The 21,792-nt window shown below is 38.6% G+C and overlaps 4 protein-coding genes across 8 annotated transcripts in view; 2 read left to right on the top strand and 2 right to left on the bottom strand.

Annotated features, from left to right (window-relative positions):
* The window catches only part of LOC146460196 (prolactin-releasing peptide receptor-like), a 61,318-nt gene that overhangs the window by 25,238 nt on the left and 14,288 nt on the right, over nucleotides 1-21,792 (bottom strand). Inside the window, exons 1-4 of one of the 4 annotated variants that reach the window (XM_085088512.1) lie at nucleotides 20,335-21,579; nucleotides 16,618-16,695; nucleotides 16,367-16,431; nucleotides 15,537-15,642 (exon numbers count right to left, since the gene is read on the bottom strand). The gene's annotated coding sequence lies outside the window, so the exon portion shown is untranslated. Of the gene's footprint in view, nucleotides 1-15,536; nucleotides 15,971-16,366; nucleotides 16,696-18,211; nucleotides 18,232-20,334; nucleotides 21,580-21,792 lie in introns of those variants that run through there. The other 3 variants (XM_085088511.1, XM_085088513.1, XM_085088514.1) reach the window with 3 other exon arrangements.
* LOC146460200 (5-hydroxytryptamine receptor 4-like) lies at nucleotides 897-2,810 on the top strand. The gene is made up of 2 exons (XM_085088320.1): nucleotides 897-1,679; nucleotides 2,670-2,810. The coding sequence occupies exons 1-2, from the start codon at nucleotides 897-899 to the stop codon at nucleotides 2,808-2,810; spliced, it is 924 nt and encodes a 307-aa protein (XP_084944446.1).
* Nucleotides 3,841-4,896, top strand: LOC146460199 (octopamine receptor beta-2R-like). Its single transcript, XM_085088319.1, has one exon. It carries the CDS (start codon nucleotides 3,841-3,843, stop codon nucleotides 4,894-4,896), a length of 1,056 nt encoding a protein of 351 aa, XP_084944445.1.
* Nucleotides 8,486-10,745, bottom strand: LOC146460198 (uncharacterized). 2 transcript variants are annotated; one of them, XM_085088363.1, is made up of 2 exons: nucleotides 10,466-10,745; nucleotides 8,486-10,303 (listed from the first exon to the last, which is right to left on the bottom strand). In XM_085088363.1, the coding sequence occupies exons 1-2, from the start codon at nucleotides 10,617-10,619 to the stop codon at nucleotides 9,717-9,719; spliced, it is 741 nt and encodes a 246-aa protein (XP_084944489.1). In that variant the 5' UTR covers nucleotides 10,620-10,745; the 3' UTR covers nucleotides 8,486-9,716. The 2 variants fall into 2 exon arrangements, with proteins under 2 accessions (XP_084944489.1, XP_084944488.1); XM_085088362.1 differs by having other exon boundaries at nucleotides 8,486-10,745.

Genomic DNA, 21,792 nt, shown 5'->3' with positions numbered 1-21,792 from the left:
AGAGAATGGACTTCATCTTCTATGGTTTATCCTATAGTTCTAGGAAGCCTATAGTTAATAAGCCCCCGGCTTCTATATAGGTTCCTAGCCTTTAACACATTTCATATTGTAAATAGTTAAGTAGGAATATTGTAATGGTAAGAATTTTGTGTGTCGGCTATAATATATTTATGTTGTATTTGCTGGTTAATGGCAAAATAAACGAATTGAATTGAATTGAATTGAATTGAATGGACTTCATCTTGAATGAAGAAGTCCTCAAGAGAGTGAAACATGATCTGCTCTTCCAGCTGATTCAACAACGACAGCTCCACTTCTTAGGGCTTATCGTCAGGAAACCAGAGAATGAATTGGTCAACAGGTGCGCCCTTTTCCACTCTAAACATGGCAAACGTAAGCCCGGTCTCCCAAAGCTGATGTTTCATCAGTACATTACCAGCGTAATCAGCCAGGTATACCCACCAACGCCAGAAGAGATCCGAAGCATGGTAAAAGACAGGAAGGCGTGGAGAAAGCTCGTGATCGACTGCAGTGTAGTTGGCTGATGATGATGATGATGAATTTGACATAAGCGGGGGTGTCATTTGACGTACGTCAAGCACTTGTGAGTGAAACTTAGTGCTATCCTGTAATAGGGAAGGCTGTAGACGCATATTAACCTCAGCAAGGAACGTTCTCTGCAATGGCTCTCTCGAAGAAATTTGTGTTCCTTCCTTTCAAAGATGTTTTTTAATTTCAAAACGGTTTTTCATCAAGTAACTGACGCACATCGCAATTTGAGAAAAAAATTGAGAAATCGGTATCTCTCTGTAAAGGAGAAAGCTGTAGATGCATATAAACCGAACACGGAAAAGTGTTTTTATTTATTTCTTTCGGCCGGAAGCTTGTTTTTCAAGATGGTTTATCCTCAAGTGATTGCAGCATTCCTTGCTCTTTTCAGCGCGATCGGACTTCCTGGTAATTTACTGGTAATTGTGACGATCGTCTTGGAAACAAGATTCCACGTGATGCGGTTTGTTCTACTCGCTAGCTTGGCAGTTTCAGACTTCTTGGTTTTGATACTTATCAACCCATTCCGCCTCGCAAGCATAGCGAAAGAGAAATGGCTTTTCGGTGAAACAATGTGTTCTGTGAATACTTTCTTTGGCAGATACTTCTATCTGAACACACTTCTTCATTTGATTGCGATTTCTTATGATCGATACCATGCGATAGTGAAATCGCCTTTGACTTATGATGGCGCCATTACCAGAACAAGAATGGCGTTTATAGCTCTCTTCTGGGTCATCACGATTCCACTTGGCATCACTCTGTTTTTTGATCCTGCAAAGTACGTTTACAATTCGGAAGTGTTTTTCTGTGAACAAGGATTTACGGTAAAGAGCAATGCAATTGCGGTGTACTTTACTTCCACCTTTGGGTTCACGTTCATGGGAATCGCTGTTCTCACCTGGTTGGTCCACAAGACGGCGAAAGCTCAGATGAATGCCATAGAGGTTCAGATAAGAAACCTCAACGTTTCTGAAAACCAGCAGCAAAATATAAAAAGGAGAATTACAGAGCGGAAAGCAACTGTCGACGCCGTTATTGTCACCGGCGCGTTTTTGCTGTGCCTACTTCCCTATTGGGGAGTTGGTTTTTTTCGTCGCTACATAGAAAAAGTCCGAGTTCCAGGCGAAGTACAACTGGTTACGAATTGTATTTTTATTGCCAAATCAATGCTCAATCCAATCATTTACTCAATCCGCAAAAGAGGCTTCAGAAAAAGGGTTAAGAGTGTGTTGAGAAGGATTGGGCTTTGTTCTCGTCACTCTAGATGTAATATTTTAGGGTAGCTTTGAACTAGACCGAAGAAGCTCTTGATATATTGTAACATGTTTTAGGATCGTGGCAAAAACTAGACCGAAATAGCTCTCGCCACTCAAGATGGAATATTTCAAGGATCATGGTAACAGCTGGACCAATATAGCACTCGCCACTCAAGATGGGATATTTCAAGCCTGACAAGAGCTACACCAAGGCGGCTTTAGTAAATCAAAGAAGGATGGTTAAATGGTTTGGCCATGTCACTCGGCTTCACAACGTCCTTCCCATGCACGGGCAAATCTCCAGCAAACGAGAAAGAGGAAGGCCAAGAAAAATAGGTTATGCAAATTTTGAAGAGTGGCCGATGGGATTTATCTTATAGTTTCAGCGGCAAGAATGGCTGATTGACGGCAGGATTGTGTTGTAGGTGTATCCTTAGGCCTCTTAAAGTCCACCCACGGCCTCTTTGGCTATGCAGAGTGATAATGATGATGGCAAGGGCTCGATCGAAATAGCACTCAGCACTCAAGTTGGAATATTTTAAGGAAGTATGGCGAAATCTAGATCGAAATAGCACTCGCCAAGTAAGGTCGAATATATTAATATTTCACTAGACCCAAGAAACTCTCGCCAGTCAAGATGGAGCATTTTAAGGACCCATAGTAAGGACTAGACTGAACTTTGAGAGCTTGTATTTCATCAACTACACATGAAGGGCATGACCAAAGTCCGATGACACTTTTCGGCCAAAGTTCAACTTTGTGAACACGCCGAATTTACGATGTATATTGTAGATGTAGAGATTGAAGCGGTGTCTTACCAACATCAAGAGTGAACCTTTTAATATTTTATTTTCCTTGTAGTTATACTGTCCTTGTGATGTAAGTTCTAAGAATATCGCGTTGTATCAAGGAAAAAGCCTCAAGTTGATGATTTTCTCCATTCGTGTCGCCTGTCTTTGTACGGAGAAATTAGGCGCTGATCACTTGATTGAAGGAGAATAGTCTTCAGACTCGAATATAAGCTGATAGTCAGATTTGGTGCTGTTGGGGTCAGGAGAATTAGACTGATACGACTCAACTGAAAATGCCTGCAAATCAAATGCTTTCAAGTGTTTGCGTTCGAATACAATTAAACAGTGTCATAAATTGTGTCCCTGACCATAGGTTTCAAACTCCTATCTGACCCGTTCGTGTTGGGGTAATGCTTTTTAATGTTACAGTTTGATTCTTTCTTTTTATTACTCGAAGCAGGGAACGAGGGGAAATTTTTTTACCTGGGAGACTAGTAGGGGATTTTTATGTTGTTACTTAAAGACGAAAATTTGGCATGTGATATGAAAAACAATTGGGGGCCGCTATAATTTATCAGACGGAAACGTAAGAGACATTTGAATGAGGAAACTAAACAATGCAGCAATTTAGGTTCGTAGCTGTAACAAACGAGGTGTCATTAGCAATGAAGGTTTTGAGTGCTAAATGTTAATATTTGATTCAGCTCTCAGGAGCAATCTCGTGCATTGGAACATATCCGATATGGGTTTCTCGTTTCAGGCAGCGAGGAAAAAAATTTCATTTAACTATCTGCGCGCGGTGTTCCTTTTTAATCAGGAAATTGTAATGGAAGGACAAACGTCCCCTATTTAGTAAGGAGAGTGGTTAATCAAAAATTTATTGTGATCGTTAACAACGTCATATTGGCAATCTCAACTCATAATTTCCTGCTATTTCTTTTTAAGAGCTTTCACCTACTTATTAATGAAATTTTTTCCTCTATGTTAAAGAGAAGGCTACAGACGCATATTAATCTAAACACAGAAAAGGTCTCTTCCCTGGCTCTCTTGAAGTAAATTATCTTCCTTTTTTTGAAACACGTTTTTTTTCCCAAATGGTTGTCATCAAGTGATTGTCACACTTCAAACTCTCATTAGTGAAGTCACCGATTTTCTGTAAAAGAGAAAGCTGTAGACGCATATTTCTGATCCGGCAAGCAAGAGTTTCATTATTTTTCTGTGCACGAAGCTATTTCTTGAAGATGGTTTATCCTCAAGTGATTGCAGCGTTCCTTGCACTTTTCAGCGTGATCGGACTTCCTGGTAATTTACTGGTAATTGTGACGATCGTCTTGGAAACAAGATTCCACGTGATGCGGTTTGTTCTACTCGCTAGCTTAGCAGTTTCAGACTTCTTGGTTTTGATACTTATCAACCCATTCCGCCTCTCAAGCATAGCGAAAGAGAAATGGCTTTTCGGTGAAACAATGTGTTCTGTAGATACATTCTTTGCCAGATACTTCTATCTGAACACACTTCTTCATTTGATAGCGATTTCTTATGATCGATACCATGCGATAGTGAAATCGCCTTTGACTTATGATGGCGCCATTACCAGAACAAGAATGGCGTTTATAGCTCTCATCTGGATCATCACGGTTCCACTTGCCACCACTCTGTTTTTTGATTCTGCAAAGTACGTTTACAATTCAGAAGTGTTTTTCTGTCAACAAGGATTTACGGTAAAGAGCAATGCAATTGCAGGGTACTTTATTGTCACCTTCGGGTTCACATTCACGGGAATCACTGTTCTTACCCGGTCAGTCTACAAGACGGCGAAAATACAGATAAACGCCATGAATTCACAGATGGGAAGTCTCAAAGATTCTGAAAACGAGCAGCAAGATATTACGAGGAGAATTACAGAGCGGAAAACAACAGTCGATGCTATCATTGTCATTGGTGCGTTTTTGTTGTGCCTACTTCCCTATTGGATAGTTAATTTCTTTCGCCGTTACATAAAAAACATCCAAGTTCCAGGAGAAGTGCAATTGGTTGCAAACTGCGTTTTTATTGCCAACTCAGTGTGCAATCCAATCATTTATTCCATCCGCAAAAGAGGCTTTAGAAAAGGGGTTAAGAATGTGTTGAGAAGATTTGGATTATGTAAAGTTCGAAAGACACGCTTGGCCAACAACATGATTGGCATGAGCAATTTCACAGTCGGCCAAGTAATGTCGACACAGATGCCGGAACTACAATACATGAAGCAGTTCTCTTCACTCAAGATGGAATATTTTAGGGGAGCATGGCATTGAACCAGACCCAAATAGTACTTGCCTCTAAAGATGGAATATTTAAAGCGAGCATGACGAAACTGAAGTAGCTCTTATAGTTGGCAAGAACAGTATATCAAAACAGCTTTCGTCATGCACTTAAAGGGGAAGTATCACACGATTTTGATGCCATTGCAAAAGTAAAAACTGTTGTCTGTCAATAAAATGTTATTGTCTAGTTTTGTTATAAATTATCACTCCAGTGCAATAAAACTGTGGATTGGTGCCTCTATCCAGAGACAGAGTAGGAAACTTGAAAAATATTGGGCTAACGTTTTTTAAGTTCTCTCATTTTTGTTTCCAAAATGCGCTAGAGCAGATCACGGGTTGTTCCTTTAAAGAATTGGGTTGATTACTTTCCTCTAGTTTTTATAGAATTATTTTGTAGCTAAGTAAACGTCTTATTTAACCTTTTTAACCAAAAAAAAAGAAAAAAAGACCCATGGCGCATCCTTCTTAAGACGGAATGTTTACAAGGAATCATGGGAAGAGTTAGCGTCGAAATGGCCCTTGGCACTAACAATGGACCTTTTTATGATCATAACAAGACTACACGCTACTATTATTGCCCATTGCTCTTCCTGGGGCATTTTTTTTTTTTTTTTTTTTTTTTTTTTTTTTTATTACTAACAATATTCACTATACTTGCATTATTTACAATATTAGCTATACTGCTATACTATCAATACCATACAATGCTCGTACTACTAATAATTACAATGCTTACACTACTTACAATTCTAATACATCACGCGCGCACACACACACACACACACATAAACACCAAAAAAAAAAAGAAAAAAAGGAAATAACGCAAGAGGTAATAAGTTCCATTGATCAAGTCAGAGGAGTTATTTTTCATGTGTATTTTATAGCATTTCAATTCTGTATTTAATTATCATTTTATCAACGAAGTCTTGGAGGAGAATTGGTTTGTTGTGTAGTTTGTTGGCGTAAATATAGTGTCTCATAAATAACATGGTATAATTGAATTTCCTCACTAGTGCCTTTTCATGCAAGTCCGAGAGGATGCCAAACAGTCTTTCTTCGCTAGACGGATTGAATTTGACCTTGTTTTCTATATTGAACCAGTTGATAACCCGTTGAATGAAAATCTTGACGAAATGACAATCTCTAAAAGTATGATCAATAGAGTCTTTTTCACCACAATATATACATTCATCATCTTCCTTGATTCCGTAGCGGTAAAGTTCCTTTTTGGTGACTACAATTCGGTGGATTAATTTATATTGAAATTCCTTTAATTTGGTCTCTCTACAGACGGTTTTTAGGGAGGTGAATATTTTTTCCCATTTATCTTCATCCAAGGGAAGATCTTTGCTCCATTTCTGTGGCCCAGAATGACCTGTCGTGTGGATTTTTGTGCATAATAACCTGTAGAAGTCGCTAGTCTTGATTTTGTTTAGATATAGAGTTATCGATTCATTTAATTGTAGACTAAGATTATTATCAGAATATGACTCTTTGTTAATTGGCTTCGTTGATTTTGCTTTGGCTAATAAGTGCTTTGGGATAGCGCTAATAACTTGATAGTATTGGAGAAAGTTAGTTTTACAGGAATACTTATTCGTAAATTCCTGGTAGGACATTGGTTGACCGGTATTGTCTAAAAGATCTTGTATTGACAGGATACCTTTTTTAAACCATTCCCTGATAAAAATGGTTTTACTGTCAACAAGTATTTCTTTGTTGTTGAATAGAATTATATTTTGTGCTTGATCAAAGCTGTAAAGAGTTTTTAATTCACTGAAGTATACTAGAATATTTCGGTAAAACAATGGAATAGATTTTATGTATTTCGCATCGTAGTTACACCTCAGTAAAAAGTTCAAACCTCCGAATTTTCTTAGGTAATAATTAGGAACTGTTTTCCAATTTTGGTTTCCTGGAGTCAGTAATCTTGGAATCCAGGCTAATTTTAGAGCCTTAAACATTATGTCGATGTCTACCATACGTATTCCGCCTCTCCCCGGATCCTGGTAGAGCCCAGTTCGTTTAATTTTATCCCTTTTGTTTTTCCATAAGAAACTAAAAAGCTTTGTTTTCACTGTGCTTGCGATATCTTCGGGAACATTAAGAATTGAAGCTGAATAAATTAATTGAGACAATCCTAAGGACTTAATTATCAGTACCTTCCCAAATAGTGTAAGGTCTCTTGATCTCCACATATCCAGTTTTGTTTGAAGTTTTCGTATTTTCAGATTAAAATTCAGTTCATTGTTACCCTTCTCATCATAAGAGACATGAATTCCTAAGAGGCGAACCGGACTATGCAACCATTTTAGTTGTAAAGGATAACTTTTGTTTTTTTCCCATTTTCCCAACCAAATTGCTTTCGATTTCTTTATGTTTAACTTGAGACCCGCTAGCCTCCCAAAATCTCCCACCGTTTTCAAAGCATTTTCAACAGAGATCAAATCTGCACAGAAAAGGTTTGTGTCGTCCGCGAATTGGCTCAGTTTGATTTCGTGCCCGAATATTTTGATTCCTGTTATACTTGGTTCTTGTCTGATTTTACTGGATAATATCTCCGTGGAAAGCACAAATAAGTACGGAGAAAGGGGACACCCCTGTCGCACTCCTCTTGACGGTCTAAACCAGTTGGTCATGAAACCATTGTTTATCGCCGCGCTCTCAATTTTTGTATAGAATGTGCTGATCCATCGTTTAATACCCTTTCCGAAATTGAATATATCCAGTGCTTTCATCATGAACGACCATTCTAGAGAATCAAAAGCTTTCCGAAAGTCTAGAGATACTAGAATGCCAGGTATGCTTTCTGACTTCGTATGTTCCATTATGTCGATTATTAGCCTAATATTTTCCCCGATATATCTTCCTTTGATAAAACCGGTTTGATCAGTGTGCACTAGATTTGGTAATAATGGTTCTATTCTCCTTGCTATTGCCTTAGTTGCTATCTTGCAATCAACATTTAGCAGTGTTACCGGTCTCCAGTTTGAAAGTTCTAGTAGCGAGCCATCTTCCTTGGGAATTAAAGTAATAACGCCTCTTCGTTGTGAAATGGTGAGTTCATTTGCATCGTAGGCCGCATTGAAACTAGCAACAAGATCGTGTCCTAGCAGATCGAAAAAAAACGCATAAAATTCAACCGTGAAACCATCTTCTCCTGGAGCTTTGTTGTTTTGAAAAGTGTCTAAAGCTTTTTTGCATTCTTCATAAGATAATGGACCTTCTATGCTATCCCTGTCTGCATCTGATAGTTTTGGAATTTTTAAATGTTCGGTGAATTCATCAACATTATTTTCCTGTGAATTATTTGCTGAAGCGTACAATTCGCTATAATAGTTTTCGATAGCTTCTAATATCTGAGTCTCGTTGTTTGTTACTGTTTCACTTTCTATTCGCAGTTCAGTGATGGTCTTCCTGTTGTAGTTTCTTTTCTCCAGATTGAAAAAGTACTTTGTTGGACGTTCGCCCTTTTCGACCCAGCGACATTTCGATCTAAAAATAGCTGCCCTCCCTTTCTCCTCGTAAATAGATTGGAGATCCCTTTTGAGATCTTCATATTCATTTAGGATGTGCGTGATAATGGGAGAGTTAAAGTTGTCGCAAATATTGCGGTCCAGAATTTCGAGTTGTCTCCTAATTTCCAATTCTCTATTAGTGGTCGCTTTAGCTTTCTTTTTACTATAAGCAATGGTTGCCGCTCTGATTTCCATTTTTAACATTTCCCAAAGAAGCCGAGCGTCTGCCAAATCGGAGTAAACAGCGCGTGTGCGGGAGTACGTTTCACGGATTTTAGACACATAATATTCATCTTTCAGTAAAGTGTTGTTGAATTTCCAAAGTCCGGGTCCTCTAGACTTTTCAGTTGTCCAAGACAAAGAAATGTAAATTGCTCGATGATCCGGTGCTATAGAAGGATAAATTTCACTTTTCTTCACATGTTGTGTCAGATTTTTGGCAACTAGGAAAAAGTCTATTCTGGATTTCAGTTTTAACACTTTTGATTCATAAGAGTATTTACGTAGCCTCGGGTGACGTAATCTTTGAATATCTACGAGATCGAAAGCGTCCATAGTTGTCAAAATCAGGTTTCGATAATTTGTTGGTTTCCAAATTGTGCCACCAATTTTATCTATCTTTGATAGTGTGCAATTCCAGTCGCCACCTACAATAAGCGTGGAAATTTCTGACTTGTCGATAAGGCAATTGTTCAAGTTTTGTAAGAATTCTAATTGTTCACTTTGGCTATTCGGGGCATAAATATTCACCAGTGATAATTTTAGAGAATTCAGAACACAAGTAATTAGCACGATTCTTCCAGCCTTGTCACTGAATGAGTAATCGATCTTATTTTGTACCGTAGGGTGTAAAAGAATGCAAACACCTTTACTATGCCTGGTTCCGTGAGAGAAAAATATTTCACCTCCCCATTCGCTTTTCCAAATAATTTCATCTTCTGGTTGAGAGTAAGTTTCTTGTAAGAAATAAATTTTTGAGTTATGATCTTTGAGATATAGAAAAATGCTCCTCCGTTTGGCTTGATCTCTTATTCCCCTTACGTTTAGAGAAAGTATATCGTATTTTGCCTTCTCTTGCATTACAATAAAAAACAAAAAAAAGACAAGAAAAATATATATGCAAATTAGAAAAAAAAAATAATACAGAAGCAAAACAAAACTAAAATTATACAAAAACGTAAATTAAAGTAGTTTATGAGCGTTTCCCTTCTTCTTCTCCGAAATTTGCGTTTTTTGTTCCTGTCCCAAATGTAAGTTACAGTTTTTGTCCTCTTTGGCCAGACAATTGAACGTTTAAAGATAATCTAAGTCTTCCAGCTCGTTAATTCTGACTGGCTTACCCTGCGGAGAGGTCTTGACATATATTGATCCATCCATAGACCAGACACTCAACAATTCATTATTTCTCCGCATCTCGTTTGCCCGATTCATTATTTTTTTCCTATACGAGGTAAGATTCTCGTTTAAAAAAATTCTGTCGGCTTGCACTAGAGTTGACGACGAGCACTGCGGGAAGATGTTAGAAACTCTGACATTTTTTAGCTTAGCCCTAGCCCTGTACAGATTTGTTTTGACCTTGTGGCTTATGAATTTTACAATAATTGGTTTGTTACCCTTCCTGTACAGCTTGTGACATATTTCGATATCCTTTGGTTCCACCGATACATCTAGGGCCTCCGCTAATTTTAGCACCACGTCTTCCGTCTCGGTGTAGGCGCTTTCTGGTACACCATGTATTTCTAGGGAGTTTTTCCTCGTGTATTGTTCTAGTTTGTCTTGAAGGTCGTACAATTCACCAATTTCTTCTTCCTGCTCTTGAATTTTCTTTCTTGCTGCCACCAGCTCACGTTCTGCCTCGTTGTACTGCTTCGTTATATGTTCTAGAGATGATTTCAACGCGGTTATATCATCTGTTTGATGTTGGATTGTGCGCTTGAGATCGGTCATTTCGTTTCTGATTGATTTGTTTTCGCGTAGGATAGTTGAAGTATTTATTTGAATATCTACCAACATCTCCCTTAGTTCTGCATTACTGGGCTCACCTTCGATGTTTATTGCTTCATTTGTCGCTTCCACTAACTCCGCGGCCTCTTCTTCCTGACATTCCGCCATGTTGGCTCTTTTAAGTGTCGATAGTTCTTCTTCTTCCACTGATCCTCGAGCTCCTCGTTTGTGTTTTCCTCCTAACTTCTGCATTTAATACTTCAGCAAGTGTTTAAACGTTGAATTATTATGTCAAGGCGGTATAAAGTTCTCTAAAATTGGCGTAAAGGGACGGAAACTACGCTCCTCACAAAACGTGCCACCGCACACAGACCCCACGCATGCTCCCCGCCATGGACTATTGCTCTGTGCTTGTCTCTCTAGCTTCGGCCAGGTGATCCCAGAGTCCTTTGCATCCTACTCTGGTTCACGCCATGACTTGTTACGCAGTTTTCTTCTCTTTCTACGACCTTGAGGGTAAGTAATGGATAAGTAAAGCAGTCCACTACTTCAATTTTTCATTAAGCGTAACTGGCCGGGTTTATGCCTGAAATGAATTTTTGGTCTTCCCTCTGTTGATTGGCAGCCTTCTTGGGCAAAGACGTGTCCCAGAGTAGACGTTTAAGTTTTCTATTGCATTTATTGACGGTTTTGGGACAAGACTGCAGCGTTGTCTGTAAGTTGAGGTCGTGAAGCTGTGACCACAAGGTTCACTTTTTCCCACTCATCTCTTACTTGTAACAGTTTTCATGATCCAGTTGATAGCCAAGAGAAAGAAAAAGGGGGACATTGGACATGCCTGACTCACCACAGGCCTGGTATCAAACTTTTCAGAAAATTGCTCTTCACGTGTTACCCTTCATGGAAATCCCTCATGCGAGCTCCTAATTAGGTTAAAAAACTTCACGGGAATATTGCCACGGGAGTCTCCATAGCATCTCCCTGTCAAGACTATCAAAGGTTTTCTCATAGTCGACTTAAAGTGGCATAGAGAGCCGTATTCCGTTCAATTAGCTGTTATACTATAGTTCGAAGTGCTGTGATTTGATCGGTGCATGATAAGCCTTGCCTGAAGCCGATTTGTTGGTCAAGAAGTGTTTGGCCCACCGTTGGCCAATGGACGAAATAACTGCACTGAAGCAACTGTCGGTACTCAAGATGGAACATTTTAGAAAGCATGATGAGAACTACACCGAAGAAACCATAGGTGCTGGAGATCGGCTATTATAAGGTGGAATATCTTAAGGGAGAATGCGAAGGACCAGAGTGAAGCAACTCTTGCCACTCACGAAGGAATAATTGAAAGGAGCATGGTAAGAATTGACAGCGAAGAAGCAATGGGAAATCAAGAGGGAACATTTGAAGGGAACATGGTGAATAATTAGACCGAAGAAGCAATCGGCACTCAAGATGGAACACTTGGTATTTTTCAGACATGTGACGAAAATGCGCTGCTATAAAGCCGTGAACAGTTTGATTTGATTAGATCACCGTATTGTTCAACACGAATGAGGCCGCTTACATCGCTGCTCGTCGAACAGTGAAAGAACTGAACTCTCTGAACTTGAGTTAAAAGACAAATGTAAAAATGCTGGCCACTTTGTACAAACTTCATCGAGTTTTATAGCTCGGGTTTTGTCTGATTCAGCAAAACAGCATGATTGTTCGTTATCGAGGGGGAATAGGTTTGACTACAAATTCCGGCCGACGGATAGCTAAGACTTCCACAAAGGACAACCGATTATTATAAAGGAATCCAAGCGCAGACAGTCAAATACTCTTCTGTCGTCCTAAGACGAGGTAATGTGCGCGAAACTACAAAGGGAGGTGGAGTGGATATACGACAGTCCACGACTGACAAATCTCAACATTTCGTAGCAGGCATGCTTTTCTCAAACTCTCTTAAGTATTTCGGATTACAGACGCAACATTCATGACCAATTTTGAAAGCAAAATTAAAACATTTTAAGTTTTCCAAGATTACGAAACATTGAGTTAGCATATTGGAATTAAAGTCCATTTTTTGCGACCAAAGTTGCTTACACCTCTCACGTTCTACTTTGTTATTGACGACAAAAATTGTGTACTAGATCAATTATTCACTGAAGTTTCGGTTAAGATTTTTTACCCTTTAAATGGTCTTTAAATCCCAAGATTAAAATTAACATTCTCCCCACAGTTCTCCATACATTTCTTATGATACTAGTTGGGGTAAACAGTAATATTGTAAGGAGAAATTAGATGTTGGTCACTGCTGGGGCTTAAGGGTTAACAGACGGCCGTAAAGCAATTTGAAGGCCACTGACGTTAACTACGTCTATTTTCATAGTATTCCTGTTTTAATATCACGAGGATGTTGTTCAACTTGTATTTTCGTAGCTCTCTTAAATTCACTGAGTCAATTTAATTGCTGGCCGAGAAAGAAAAAAAAACCCTAATCGATATTTCATCAGCTGCAGGTAGCTGGGTTTTTTTAAATACTAAAATGCTTTCATTTTATAAAATTACTGATTTAAGTTTAGTAATGAATTCTAAGTAGTCTCGGAAGCGTGGTCAAACAAAATGAATTAGCATTGCTTTTGTTTGGAGGCTGTAAATTTGACATGTTGTCATCTTCAGTTAACTACCCAATGTTTAAATGTCGCTTCCTTGTAAGCATGAAAGAAACCCTTTGTTCAGTGAGCAAACAATATATACTCAGACTAAAAGTCTTTCCTTGGTATAATAATAAAAACACTTCACTAGTCTAAAGCATGTTTTCTGTCATGATCTACCAGGTATTAAACTATATAGAGATGACTATTTAGATATGACACAAGTCCTTTTGCGCCTACTGGGCAACTTGAAAAATATTTAATTTGGATTTTTTTTCGGACGAGATGTTCAAAGCACCCAAAAAGACTTTTATGTGAACTGATTTTGACTTAACTTTAAGCGTGTTCAGATTTCTTTTATGTTTGCAACTGAATGCAAAATGTTCAGTTGCGAATTAATAATGAAAAAGCTGGGTAAATACAAATAAAGACCCTTGTTTAAAAATGGCTCAAGAAGACCGACATCAGAATTGACTAAAATCCATTTTTTTAAAGATTATCCGTGATGCTTTCCATTTAATTAAAAATTTCGGTTCAACTGGTTTAAATGAAAATACGAAACACGAGGATAAAACGGAAATTTCCCAGAACAAACAGACGACTTTCGGATTCGCTCTGATGAAGGGCCATCGATCGAAACGTCAGCAAAATTGCCTTGAGCACTTCCCATTTGTATGGAAAAACCGGTGAGAATTTTACCGCCAAATGGAATATTACAATTCTCGAGTGCTTTCCATTTGTATAAAAAAAAAATGCAAAAAAAAAAAAAAAATCGGTTAATTGGGGAGTTAAATGGAAAGGTTCTTTCCACTGACAATTTTGGAAAATAAACCGCGTGTCTCACCAAGGAGCATGTGATGAAGCAAATGGTTCAGTGATATCCCGGTCAGTTCGGCAAATGCAAGGAAAGAGGAATACGTCTGAACTTCTTCCTCTTTTTTCGAAAAATTCGCATTGGGATGAACTGTTCGATTTGTTGTCTCACCAGAACGACCGGTTTTTCCATTCAAAAGGAAAGCACTCCTTTTCAACTCCGCTGCTGATAAGACGAATTATTCATTTCCACTTCCCCACCGATGCAGCACCACAGTTTCTTTTAGAGATTAACCTTTTGACCTTCCTAGGCACTCCACTTTCTCCGTTCAATTCCACACGGTCGGAACGGAAATTATATCGTTCCATTTGCGCAAAACTTCCATTTCCACTTTACTATTTTCTTGCGCCATTACATAAATGTTTTGATCTACCAATGAGTTTGCAAGTTTGGAGCGAATGAAGAGAAAAGCCTTTCCAGTTGACACCGAAAGCTTCCGGAATTTCCAACCGAACATTTTAGCTAGATGGAAAGCACCCCCGGACTTGGAAGACGCTACAACGTTCGTGAACCGGTTATTAGAAAACTTCTCATGCTGCGTGTCACGATATTTGCCTATTTTCATATTTAGAGTTCACATGAAGTTTAGAAATTTCTTTTGCAGCTGGTATAGCTTGAATCTTTTTTTTTTAATACTTATTTTACGAAAATAATTTAATGACAATTTCATTTTACCTAGAAGAAGAGATTTGTTAAACAATTTAACTATAAAACATTGCGATAAAATTGAAAAGTTTAAATCATCTTGGTTAAAAGTTTCAAATGCGACGACATTATCAAGTAAAGAATGAATGAAATAAAACGACTATAAATGTAACAAGAATAACTAAGGGACACGAATAAAAAGCGAAAATACGTGATGATGAGGCAATAAGATATTCACACGCAGAGTCACGTAAAGAGTTTGGCGCGAATATAGTCTTTCTGAGTATTTAACTCGGGGTTCAATTCCTTAATGAACAACATCTCAGAAATTAGGCAATCGAACTTTGATCTGTATTTCTTCAGAACAAGGAATTGTTTGTCATCCAGATCAGTCTTCGATAGACCATGTTCCTCAAGATGCCTCCCGATTGCAGAATATTTGTGTTCGTTGATTCGCTAGTGTAAATGTCGGGTGGTGTACCCGACATAATCTGCGTCGCACAGATCACATTCAAATTTGTAGACCACGCATTGATTGTTAACAATAGGGGGCTTCTTCTCTTCACAGTTTAGAGCGAGAACTTGGCCAGTCTTCTTAGTATGAAAGACAGGTTTAATTTGGACACCAATGTTGGCGCTCAAAAATTTGTATTTGTCTCTTGACGGAGTTAGCTGATTTCTGATCTCTTTAAATGGCATATTCAAAAGACATATTTAAAAGACATATTCGCTGTTAAAATCCAACAAATTCGAGCGAAGATACATGCAGGGGCTCATTTTTAGTCCGCCAGAATCACATACATTCACTACTGAAATATCCGTGTCTCCCAACCAAAATGTCATCATAAAAATGTCTAACATGTTGAAGATTTCGCAAACGACAATTTAGCGCTATATAAGCATTGTTAACTACGAAGCGTTGCACGGATCAGAAAAATAAACAAGAGTCAAATATAACCTTACACTTAAAACTCCTTCCAACTCCAACGAAAAACAAAACAAAACAAAAAAACTTACTCAGGTCGATCAGGGCTTGTTGTGGTCGTTACTCTTCATTCCGTCCCGTTGCAATATATGAAAGTGGTGATTACTGGATGACATGCAGCAGCAGTTTGTTATGACACTGTCGTGACACGAAAATCAAAATAATCAGAATTACACCTGGTTAAAGACTAAACACAGGAAACAAAACAACCAATAAGAACAGAAATCAGCAGCATACTAGTGTTAGATGCGGGAAAACACACTTTATTGTAGTTGTCATGATCGGTTTCAGTTGCTGTCACATTGTCAGACATGCTCCGAGTCCATTGTTTTGATTTCTGGTAGAAGCGGCTCTCGGTCCGCTACCTAACGACAAACGGGATGTACGCGGACTCTAAAATCAAAACAGCAGTTACAGCTATTTGTTTCTTGTTCCATCAGGTACACACGTTTTGCAAACTTTTCTCTAGTTCAATCTTGCTTTCTTCTATCTTAGAGCATTAAAGCACTCTTCATCGCCGACATAAAACAAACAAACAAATAAACAAACAAACTAAAAACGGGACCTGGAACATGGCTAGCTCTCACAGAGAAAGGTAATTTTCCCATTTCCGGGTTGGCCAAAGCATTTTTTTTGGAGCGACGCCAAGATATTAAATTTTCATTTAAGTTTTAAAATGTCACTACGAAAAAAAGTGAACAAGCTATTTTCAAATCTGACAACCCCGTAAATCGATTGCGCCATTAACGTGATCGTCTTTCATCAGGTTTCATTGCTTGATGGTGGTTGTCTCGACGTGTTTCAATTCAACTCTACTAATTTTCGTGGTAATGAAAACTAGCTTTAATGTCAAATTCCTTACCTCAGGCTGCCCATATCCTGGCTATGACTATATGCCGTTATGGCTATGAGCAACTTGAAAATAGACTGTTGGTTAAAAAATATCAGATTCGTTAAAAATATTTTCCATTTTTTGTTAATGTTCATCGTACGAACTATCTTTCACGCTCTTCGCAGATGCAATCAGTATATTTAAGAAAAATTGAAATCTCAGTAAATCAGACTTTGACTCTTTTTAAAATCAAATTGCTAGGTACTCGCTATTAGGTTTACCTTGTTCACAGTCAAGGAAGTGCACATAAACAAGCATTTCTTCCAATATGTCCTATTCAGTTCCACCACCGGCCATCACTGAAACGAAAAATTGCTTTCTTTCAACTTTGCTGATCGGTATAGTATAGTATAGTATAGTATAGTATAGTATAGTATAGTATAGTATAGTATAGTATAGTATAGTATAGTATAGTATAGTATAGTATAGTATAGTATAGTACAGTACAGTACAGTACAGTATAGTATAGTATAGTATAGTATAGTATAGTATAGTATAGTATAGTATAGTATAGTATATAGAGGATATTACATGGCCGCGCGGAGATACGAAATTTCTCTTCGAGTGTTGAAAAATATTTCACGAGTGAGCGCAGCGAACGAGTGAAATATTTTCAACATGAGAAGAGAAATTTTGTATCTCCAAGCGACCATGTAATTTTCTTTTTATTATATAAAATCCTCACAATACAGCAAAATATGCTTTGTTCTTTATTTCAAAAACTAAGGTTTGAAATTGAATATAATAAGGTTACAGTCAGTTGTTTATTTGTATCAATCGTAAACCAGGCCGAGTTATGTCAAGACTAAGCGAAAAGGCCACAAATATAATCTACATAAATAGAAAACGGATAAACAGGTATAAACTAATGGCATATTAAATATGGTTAGAAATTTGGCTTACAGTAACAAGTAAATCTGAACATACCGTCCTAGCTTTTATCGCTGCTTTCAACTACCCTCACACAACTCGACGTCGTACGCAGTTTTCCTCTTTGTATTCGGATTTTCTTGTTCTTCTACGAATTCGATCAGTTTCTTATCTGTGATCTCGACAAATCTGCTTGAGCTTGTCCCCATTTTAGAATAAACTTAACTTCGACTCGCGAAAAGACCAACTCAAAAACTTCCAAAAGACCAAACGACAGCCAAACGGCGGAAACCCTTCGGAAAACCACAAGTGCTTGACAGCGCGCGAAAATACTGCGAGCTGATTGGTCAAAAATGATATCACACATGTGTGGATAAAAATGATATCGCCACTGGCAGGATAGCGTTTTTATCGATTTGCTACCACTCGATATACCACTAAATTTTATATAATAAAGTATAGTATAGTATAGTATAGTATAGTATAGTATAGTATAGTATAGTATAGTATAGTATAGTATAGTATAGTATAGTATAGTATAGTATAGTATAGTATAGTATAGTATAGTATAGTATATTATAGTATAGTGTAGTCGGTTCTTGTTTCTCAAAGGTTAGCCCCGTTCATGCTTTACAGAGTATATAAAGTCTCGTAATCGTCAAAAGACCTTTCAAGTGCAACAATGTTGAGAGCACGGTGAATGCCGTCTTTCCATTCTAACGCGGTCAGAATCAATCATCCTATTCGGTGACTTGACAAGTGGATCTTCTTGTGGACTTTGGCGTATTTTTAAAGCCTCAATGCAGCTTCACTCTGGTTCCACTTTTATTGGGATTGGGGATATCAGTACCAGAACATGGCTGTGAGTGCTTAGAACAAACGTTGCACTGCGGTGAGTGTTTGGTGGTTGTACCTAGAGATATGACTGTGTTAAATTAAACTCACCATCCGAGGATAGGCATTGCACATAGATCCTCAACCATGGAATCAAGGAAAGCCAATTCCACTGAAACTTCTTCACTTGGACATCTTAATAATATTTTGATTTTTTCTCATTAAGTAGTGCAATGGGTGAGTTTTTAAGCGGACATCGGTTAGTTGCTTGGCTAGATATCAAGGAAATCATGCCTACAATAGAAATAGAGTACATAAAGAACATCAAGAAATAAGGCTTGGATAGGTACAAAGCATTTGTCTCAGAAGGAATGATTGAGCAAACGAAAACAATCACTGGTCCAATCAAACAGCAAGTACATTCAAGGAGTACATCCATACAGTTTCAGTTTCTTACCGTACCTACAAGCCTAGTTGCAGTTCAGTTGAAAGAATAGACATCGTGTGGGATGCGAAAAAACCGGCAGACAGTCTCTGTCAACACAGGCACAAGGGAGAAGAGCTCCGGACTCTGCAGCCCACCGGCGTGTTGCTCCAACAGTGAAAATTTCACCTTATTGGGACACGTTCTTGTGCATTAACGATACAAAAACAGAGTGTCTTGGACTTCTAGAACAGAAACTGGGAAACATCGACGCTCTTGGCAAAGATGTGTACAGCGCCTAGAGGAAGTCTGGAGAATCTTCAGCCATGCAACCATGAAGAAGCGGTCACTCCTATTTTTTTTGCGTGTTCTCAATGCCATCAAGCAACACCAAAGAACCACGATAAGAACAATCGCTACGGACGTATTCGTCCTTGTTGTCTCGCAGATGTAGATAATTATGCAGAACGAGGTCTGGCCTTCGTTTGGGATGGGAAAGCTTTTTAGGTATCATGACCCAATCCATAAAACTGTCCGTTCCGTCGGTTCAGAGAATACCCTTGTTAAAAATCCATGTACTAGAAACATGTCCCGCAGAGGCCCAATCTCGTACCCAAAGTCCTCAGGCTCTTTAGCAAGCGGTTGGTTACCAGGAGAGGCTCTGGGGTACTGGAATTTTATTACCGCATTATTATTACCCCCTCACATCTTTGTTTTGCTCTCGCCCCATTTCCCACGCAACCAAACTTCGGAGAACGCTAAAAACCCCACGGGAACGCTTGCTACGCAGGCTAGGCAGAGGCCCACAACGGCGCTCTCGTTAGTACTGGTCAGCGGAATGACAAAGATGGCGGAAACAAAATGGCGGGAGAACTAGTAAACGACCTTGCTACTAGAAATTCACAAGTTTTGAGGAAATTTACTAAGTAGCCGATTGCCACGAAGTTCCTGTTTCCCCCAGAAATTGCCAGTCAAGACGCGTGAAAAGGGAAACGCTCTTTTTCCAGGTGGATGGTGAATCGGCGGAAATTACAGTGCGAACCAAGCCCTGGTACGTAGCATACATGTTTCGTTGTTATTTATTTATTCAACAGAAAAAATTCGGGATCCAGAAGGGTGTCCAGAAAGGTGAGTCCACGTTTATTCTACACCCCCAAACCGTAGCAGCTGCTACGCTACTGTCATTGTCAAGTCAATTAACGGCTGAGCGACAAGTGAGTCGTGTCCTGTTTATGCGATGCCTCTTAGTTCGTCTTTTCATTCGGCCAACTCGAAATGTAAACAAATTGAAACATTTGATAAGATAGGAGGGAACAAATTGTGTTATTTCTCTAAACATATTTCTGAATTTTCCCGCCACTGCTTATTCTATTTCTGTGTTATTTATGTCTGTTGGAAGCAGAGAAGACTGCTAACTTAACAAAAAGAAATTTGCATACCACAAAAATTCAATTTAGGCTGAATGTTCCTCGTCTGCTGGGAATACTGAAAACATTTTTGCACCAAAGCACGATACAAATAACCCAGAAATAAAGTGTAGGAAAGATTGAGGAACTAATTCAACATGATTCAAGCCTAAGTGGGTTCTTATGGCAATCAGTGTGGTGTGATTTGTACACAAACGTCGATTTGAACTAGTTTAGTCGTTTGGAACAAAATTAACGGATGAACGAACGGCTGGGTTTGAGATACACTGTACTAACCATCACAAGGACCATTAGAATCGTCCAGTTTTTCGCCTGCTTTATGAAACAAATATGTTAAAAGCAATAGCACCCATTCGGGCGACTAAACAATAACTTACACGTACCGAGACCGATATGTCCAATACACGGGCCAATTTACACGTTACAATTTGTGGACCGATTTCTTTATGCGTTGGTGTAGCGTGAAGAGAAAATTGGCCTGACTCAAAGCATCTTTAGCACTGCCACACACTTTTGTAAGTCGGTCCAATTTTAGTCCGCTCGCTCATTAATCCTTTGTCACATTGGGCAAATCGGCTAACAACTTAACAACAACAGTGATAACTCATTTTAGTTGCCATAATACAAATAATAAAGTTGCCTCAGGCCACCCAGCGCTGCTAGAGCAGAACCTTGAATTGTCATAACAACCGCACAAAATAATCAGCGACTCGGGAAGAACTTAAACGGGATTTTTTACTTATGAACCGTATGGAATTTAGGTGTTTTGAAGTAGACACAAAAAATGATTGCTTCAATACACTGGGATATGTACTGTATGGCTAGTATATGTATATTGTACACGAAGGGTACAAATGAATTATGTGCCGCTAGCACTTAAAGGATACAAATGATGGACCAGAGAATTAACTTTGTTGTGTAAATTAAAGTGAACCCATGCATTTCCTACTGAGAGTTAGCCCTAGAAAGGAAATGGGATATCGCATGAGGCAAAGAATTTGGATTTGATCGTCGTTTCCTCTACGGACTTAGCTACGAGGCCAGATAGGCGCAAATCGTGGGTGATTATGGTGTTAATTGCGGCCTTTATTGATTATAAGTAACCGTGAAGTTTTATCAATTTTTGAAGCCAGTGCGTTCATTTTACCGGTAAGAGTTCGTTTGACGAAACGCGGCGACTGATTCTCTTTACGTGTTGCAGTGATATCGCGAAAGATTTAAACAAGAGAATAGAGGCGGAGAGGCTATATTCTGCAGTCTTCGGTGCATGGCGAAGACTATTTTGTGACCTTAACTTTTCTAAATTGACTTGTTCTCAAAGTAATAACAGCAAATAAAAATGTCAAGTTTTATGATAGCCCTTAGTCTAGTCCTTAGAAGTGCCGGTCAAGAAAAAATTACTAATTAAAGCTATTACGCCTATCACCAAAAAGGTATTTCGAAACAAAGTTCTAAACAGTGTGGTATACCTGAACAGAATTTGGAAGTTGATTTCACTAGATCTAGAGTGGCAAACGAAAAGCCACAGTGTAAGAAGCACGAGACATTGGCGAGGTGGTTCAAATAAATTCAGAACGATTATCTGTTGAAAGACCGTGTGAAAAGTGAGTTCTTAAAACATATACCGTCTTCAACTGGAAGCTGATTAAAGGGGAAGTATCATGGCGTTTTTCGTATCTTTTGTTAAAAAAATGACGAAATAAGACCTTCAATCAGCTGCCAAATAATTCTAGACTGACGAGAGGAAAGAAATCAACTCAATTCTTGAAAGGAACAACTCGTGATCTGTTCTAGCGCATTTTGGAAACAAAAAATGAGAGAACTTAAAAAACATTAGCCTA

The sequence above is a fragment of the Pavona decussata genome, unplaced genomic scaffold (assembly GCF_977016875.1).
Source record: "Pavona decussata unplaced genomic scaffold, jaPavDecu1.1 SCAFFOLD_214, whole genome shotgun sequence".
NCBI lineage: Eukaryota > Metazoa > Cnidaria > Anthozoa > Scleractinia > Agariciidae > Pavona > Pavona decussata.
Note: the sequence above shows the minus strand (reverse complement) of the source record. Positions and strands in the feature narration are given on the sequence as shown.